Below are 6,217 nucleotides of genomic sequence, written 5' to 3'. Positions count from 1 at the left end.
AGGACCCACCTGTCCTGGGTCCATCAGCTAACAGGTGGCATCCTGAATGTTGACAGCGCGAGGAACCAGGCCTCCCTCTGCTGCCGGAATGAGGAATCACTCCCAATCGAAACGTGCAAACAATTTCCCACCGAGCCTCCGAGCAACAGACAACAAAATGCCAGCAAACCGAGGCTCGGGCAAGCGCTGTCATCTGGCCAAGGTCCCACACACAGCGAGTCCAGTGACAACGCCTAATTCCTTCAAAAGGGAGTTCAAATCCCACCCTTCCCCTCTGTGCGACTCCGGGCTTAACCCTTCCCCGTTTGGCCTGTTTCTTTAACTGTAAATAAAGTTCTGGCACGTAATAAGGACACAAACTCACCAGTCAAATGTCGCGGGCCACACTTAGTCGCTGGACGTTGCGCAGCTTGGGGCCACTCTGACCGCCAGACCGGAGAGGAAGACCCGCGTCCCCACGTCACGTGGTCAGAAAGCCCAGCCTCCCGAGCCCACCCACTCTAGTTTGCGTTCTTCAGACCCTCCCCGGAAGTGAGTGCAAATATTTTCCGAGTCTGCGCGCGCAGCGGCGGCGGTCCCCGGATCTCGCGCGGTCAGCCCGCCTGGGCTGGGCTGGGCTGGGCTGGGCTGGGCCGGGCGGGGCGGGGCGGGGCCTCCCTGCGGGCCTGCGCGCAGCGGCTGCCGCGCCTGCGCAGTGCATCCGAGCCGGCGGGGCCAGGGTCACCCTGAGGTGAGACGGCGCCGCTATGTTGGAAAGGTTCGTGGCCCCGCGCTACCGCCAGCTGGCCAGAAACTGGTGAGGATGCGGCTACCGCCCCCGGACCCCTTGTCCTCCCAGGTCCCAAATGGGGAAACTGAGTCACAGAGCGGCGGCACGGTTTGCCCCGCGCGTGGCTGGCCCCCGACCCTGAGGCGCTTTGCCTGGGGGCCGCGATGGTGCCCACCCAGTCCGCGCCCAGCACCCCTGGCTCAGCTCCTGGGGCTGGAAACTGACCCTGTGCGCTCCTGGCTTTGCTTTTGTTTGACGTTGTTGTGAAGCCGAGGGCTGCGCCTGTCCTTGACTGACCCCCGTGGGAGGCGGGTGGGATGGGGGTGACCCCACGTGGCAGCCGGGATTGGGGAGCCCACGACGTGAGGCGCTGAGAAACAGGGGGCCTGTACTCCGCAGTCGTGTCCCTGAGCCCCGGCAGGGAGAGTGATGGGTGGGGGCTGTCCCTGGACAGTGGCGCCGGCAGAGACCTTCGAGTGGACAGTGACAGTGGCGCTTTACAGCTGGAGCGACCGAGGCTCAGGACGAAAGGCCGTCGCTGGCGTCGGGTGGGACCGCCAGCGGCCCCTGCAGCCCCTACCGCGGGCGGCTCGAGCCTCCGGGCGCTGTCGGTCCGTCCCCATCTGCGCATGGTCAGAGCAGCGACCCCCTCATCCAGGGTTTCGTTCAGTCGGCAGCAGCACCCACTGAGCACCTGGTGTGTGCTCGCACCTACCACTGAGTCGGGTGCCAGAGACACAGCGATAAACGGAACCTTCCTGGCTGACGCTCTAGGTCGTGGACCAGAAAAAATTAAAGCGATGTGATCCATGGCATGAGGTTGATGTAAAGTAATAAAGGGGGTGGGTGCAGCCCTGTCCCACCCACACTGGCTTCCGGAGGCCAGGAAGCGGGACTCACCCCCAGGAGACACTGTGGAGTTGTGGGGTCTCAGGCTCGGAGCATCCGCGCTCACCAGCTGGGTAATCTGCACTCAGCTCCTCCCCGAGCCCTGGGCGTCTTCCTGTGAGGAGGGGGAGGAGAGGTGGTGAGGGTGTAACGAAATCCCACGAGGGACTGTCAGCAGCATCATCACCTTCGGTGCCCCGTGGAGGTCAGGTGTGTGGCCACCTCCCTCTCTGAGCTTCACAGTGCCCCAAGGGGAGTGGCCAGGATGATTGCGGGAGTTGGGGGGGGGCGGGCGGTGGAGGCCTCCCTGAGGGCAGGCTCCTCTGACATCAACACCCCTCAAAGCTGTTGGGCTGTGAGAGGAAAGATTCCCTCTCTGTTCGTGACACCTGCCCCAGAGCCTGTTCCAAAAGCAGCAGTAACCCGGGACCCCATCAAGGCGCAAAGTTGAGTTGTACGGGCCTCTCCCCAGGGAGCAGGGGGTGTCGTTGGTGAGGCAGGTTGGGGAGGGGGTGTTGCTGCTTCCATCTCTCTACCCCAACACCCCAGGCCCATGGGCTATGGCGATCCGGTGAAGTGGGCACCCATGCACAAATTCTGCCCCTGCACAGACCAGCGATGGAGCCTGTGACAGTTCTCTGTCGCTGCATAACAAAGAGCCCACCAAACGCAGCAGCTTTGCAGACATTCATTATCAGTTACTGTGGGTCAGGAATTGGAACACAGCTGAGTCCCCTGCTCAGTGTCTCATCTGAAGGCTTTACTGGAGGATGTGTTTCCAGGTCACACCTGTGGTTGCAGCAGGGGGCCACCCTCAGTCCTCTGACACAGGGGCCCCTCTACAGGGCAGCTCACAAACTAGCAGCTGGCTCCCCGCAGAGAGGTAAGAGCAAATGAGCACGCCCTGACAGAGCCAGTCTCTAAAAGCCCATCTCAGAAGTGACATTCCCTCGCGGTCCGGTGGTTAGGACTCGGCGCCTTCGCTGCCGGGGCCTGGGTTCAATCCCTGGTCGGGTAACTAAGATCCCGCAAGCCGTGTGGCACGGCCAAAGAAAACCAAAGCAAAACGAAAGAAGTGACAGCCCATCATCTCTCGTATTTGATTCATCAGAGGCGAGTGACTGGATCCTGCCGACCTCAAGGGGAGGGGCTGTACAGGGGTGTGAACACCAGGAAGTGGGACTATTGGGGCCATCCTGGACCCTGCCCATCACTGGACGCACATGTGGAGTGTGGTGGTCTTGTAGTCCCTGCCTCGGCTCTGCACCCGGTGGGCTGTGTGTCCCGGGGGCATGGCTTGCCCTCTGTGCCTTGGTCTCATCTGTGAGACAGGGACCCTGATAACTCACACCTCCCTCAGTCCATTGGCTGTCTCAGGGATCTAGCTGCCGCAAACCACGTTAACGTGCCTACCTGCAAAGTTAAAATATCCTTATGCTTTACAAGCTTGGGCTTTTTCTTTTTTTAGTGGAATTCCTCAAATAAAACCTTAAGCAGGGACTTCCCTGGCGGCGCAGTGGTTAAGAGTCTGCCTGCCAGTCGGGTTCGAGCCCTGGTCCAGGAAGATCCCACATGCCACGGAGCAACGAAGCCTGTGCGCCACAACTACTGAGCCTGCGCTCTAGAGCCTGCGAGCCACAACTACTGAGCCCACGTGCCTGGAGCCCGTGCTCCGCAACTAGAGAAAGCCCGCATGCAGCAACGAAGACCCAGTGCAGCCAAAAATAAATAAATTTACTAAAAAAACAAAAGAATAAAACCTCATGCATATCCTAATATGAAGGCAGCTGGGAATGGAGTTGACTCAGGGTCACCTGCCTGGTGCCTGCCCTCGGGGTCATCAGCATGATGTGTCCACATGCTGGGCAGGGCCAGGTGCATGGGGGGTGGGGGGTGGGCACCTGATAAACGGCAGCTTGGGATGGGGGGATCCGGCCACGCTACCAGGTGAGGCCTGACCCCCGTTCTTGCAGGTTACCCACAGTGGGCACGTGGGGCACCGTGGGAGCCATGGGGCTGGTGTGGGCCACTGACTGGCGGCTGATTCTGGACTGGGTGCCCTACATCAACGGCAAGTTCAAGAAGGACGATTAATTAAACCCATCCCCCTCGGACCCCTCCGGTAAGTTTCAGCAGCTGTCGGCTGGTGTAGCCCGGGATTCCTGAGCAGCAGAGGAGCAGTGTTCCCCGCAGGTCCAGGGCTGGGCCGGCAGGTGTTGGGGGCTCACCTGGAGAACCCTGCCTGAGGGCGGAGCCCTGCACTAGCCTCCTGCCTGGTGGCGCAGAGCTGCCAGCCAGCAGCCTCGGTTTGTGGGGCTGGGGAGTGGGCGCTGCCCCTTGGGGCTCAGTCCTGGAGGCTGAGCCTGCACCCTGGGTGGGACGGAGGGATGCCCCGTTTTACAGACAGGAAAGTGGAGGCTGGCCTCCCTGGGCGGGCTGCTATGAGCACTGACGAGCCCGGCGCTGTGCTGCCCACCTGACAGCCCAGAGTGCACGTGCATCCCCATTTCACAGGCTCCTAAGTGGCACAGCCAGATCTGGTGTTAGAGCCTGTCTGTGGCGTCTGTGCTCTTACTGGGCGCTCAGCATCTGCTGCTCACCCTGCTTCGTTCCCCCTCCAGGTGTCTGGTGGTGCTGCCCCCTTCCATCTGCATCTGGAACGGCCCAGGCTCTTGGGATTGACCTCGAGGAAATACACGGCGCGAGTTAGGTTTCCTGCGTTGGTGGAAATAGCTTTGGTGTGTGAACACACACGGCATTAAACCTCACTCTGAAACCTGCTGGCCTGCACGTGCTCATGCTGGGGCTTGGTTGGTTATGTTGACTGCAGGCCCAGGGGCCCAGATGACCCGGGGAGGCTTTCAACTCCAAAACTGCAAATCTGCAGTTTCCCAGTGGCTGGCAGACATGGTTTGATTACTTCAGATGTTTAGTGGATAATACCTGCACGGGGTTTTTATCGATCGCTGCCTTAACAAGTTATCCTTGACCTAGTGGCTCAAGACAAACATTATCTCTCAGTGAGAATTTGGGAGTGATCTGTCTGGGGGGTTCTTGGCTGAGGGTCCCTCATCAGGTTGCAGTAGAGGCATCGGCTGCATGATGAAGGGTGGCACCGGGGTGGGGTGGGGAGTCAGGGCTTCCAGGAGGCCCCCTCACTTGGCTCCTCCCCACATGGGCCTCCCAGACGCTGCTTGAGCCTCTCTACTACACAGCAGCCCGAGAGCAGGCAGGGAAGAGCCTCTGTGCTTTTTATGACCTACTCAGGACTCTCAGGCCATCCCCTGCTCCACACCTTATTCGGGAGGAGAATTAGGCTCTGTGTCTTGAAGGAGGAACATCAGAACCTGTAGACGTGTTAAACCATCACCGGGGATACAAAAATGAGCGGGTACACGAGGATATACTGCATACAGGCAGATCCCTCCAACTCCTGCCAAGTTCTGGAAAATTCTAGAAACGTTCTATTTGTGAAGAAGAGCTGTTTTATTAGTCTGTCTGAGCTGCCACAACAAAGCACAGGCCAGGCAGCTTAAGCTACACAATGAACGTCTCACAGTTCTGGAGGCTGGAAGTCTGAGCTCAGTTCTGGCAGGGTTGGTTCCTGGCGAGGGCCCGCCTCCTGGCCTGCAGACAGCCCCCTTCTCACTGCATCCTCACGTGGCCTCTCCTTGACGTGAGCAAGTGAGCTCTCCAGGGACTCTTAGGACATGCTAATTCTAGGGGACCAGGGCCACACCCTTCTGACCTCATTTAACCTTAATTGTTTCTGGGAGGCCATCTCCACATGCAGCCACACTGGGGGTTAGGGTGTCAGCATATACATTTCAGGGAGACGCTTTCAGTCCACAGCAGCTTTGTATATTTTAACACAAGTAGTGGCATGTTTTACACACTTTTCTGCACAAACATTTTCCACCTATGGCTTATTTCCTGGAAGCCATGCCACTTTGGAAAGCACAAAGCATCATGAAAAAGTCTACAAATAAGGGATTTCTCTGGTGGTCCAGTGGTTAAGAATCCACCTTCCAGTGCAGGGGTTGCAGTTTCGATCTTAGTTCAGGGAACTAAGATCCCACATGCTGTGGGACAACTAAGCCTGTGTGCCCCAACCAGAAGCCTGCAACGAAAGATCCTGCGTGCCACAACTAAGACCCAAAGCAGCCAAATAAATAAAAAAATTTTTTAAATAAATATTTTTTAAAAGTCTGCAAACAAATGCTGGAGAGGGTGTGGAGAAAAGGGAACCCTCCTACACTGTTGGTGGGAATGTAAACTGGAGCAGCCACTATGGAGAACAGTTTGGAGGTTCCTTTAAAAACTAAAAATAGAATTACCATATGATACAGTGATTCCACTCTTAGGCATATATCTGGAAAAGATGAAAACACTAATTCAAAAAGATACATGGAAGGCTTCCCTGGTGGTGCAGTGGTTAAGAATCCGCCTGCCGGGCTTCCCTGGTGGTGCAGTGGTTGAGAGTCCGCCTGCTGATGCAGGGGACGCGGGTTCGTGCCCCGGTCCGGGAGGATCCCACATGCCGCGGAGCGGCTGGGCCCG

The 6,217-nt window shown here is 58.1% G+C and overlaps 1 protein-coding gene across 1 annotated transcript; it reads left to right on the top strand.

The window, feature by feature from the left end:
- Positions 1–683: 683 nt before the first annotated feature.
- Positions 684–4,433, top strand: UQCR11 (ubiquinol-cytochrome c reductase, complex III subunit XI). The gene is made up of 3 exons (XM_081230967.1): positions 684–796; positions 3,631–3,779; positions 4,279–4,433. Exons 1-2 carry the CDS (start codon positions 747–749, stop codon positions 3,749–3,751), a joined length of 171 nt encoding a protein of 56 aa, XP_081087093.1. The 5' UTR covers positions 684–746; the 3' UTR covers positions 3,752–3,779; positions 4,279–4,433.
- The last annotated feature ends 1,784 nt before the right edge of the window (positions 4,434–6,217 follow it).

Source organism: Mesoplodon bidens, assembly GCF_964165515.1.
Source record: "Mesoplodon bidens genome assembly, chromosome: 4".
Taxonomy (NCBI): Eukaryota; Metazoa; Chordata; class Mammalia; order Artiodactyla; family Ziphiidae; genus Mesoplodon; species Mesoplodon bidens.
The sequence above is the reverse complement of the archived record's forward strand: the minus strand, read 5'-3'. Positions and strand labels throughout refer to the sequence as shown.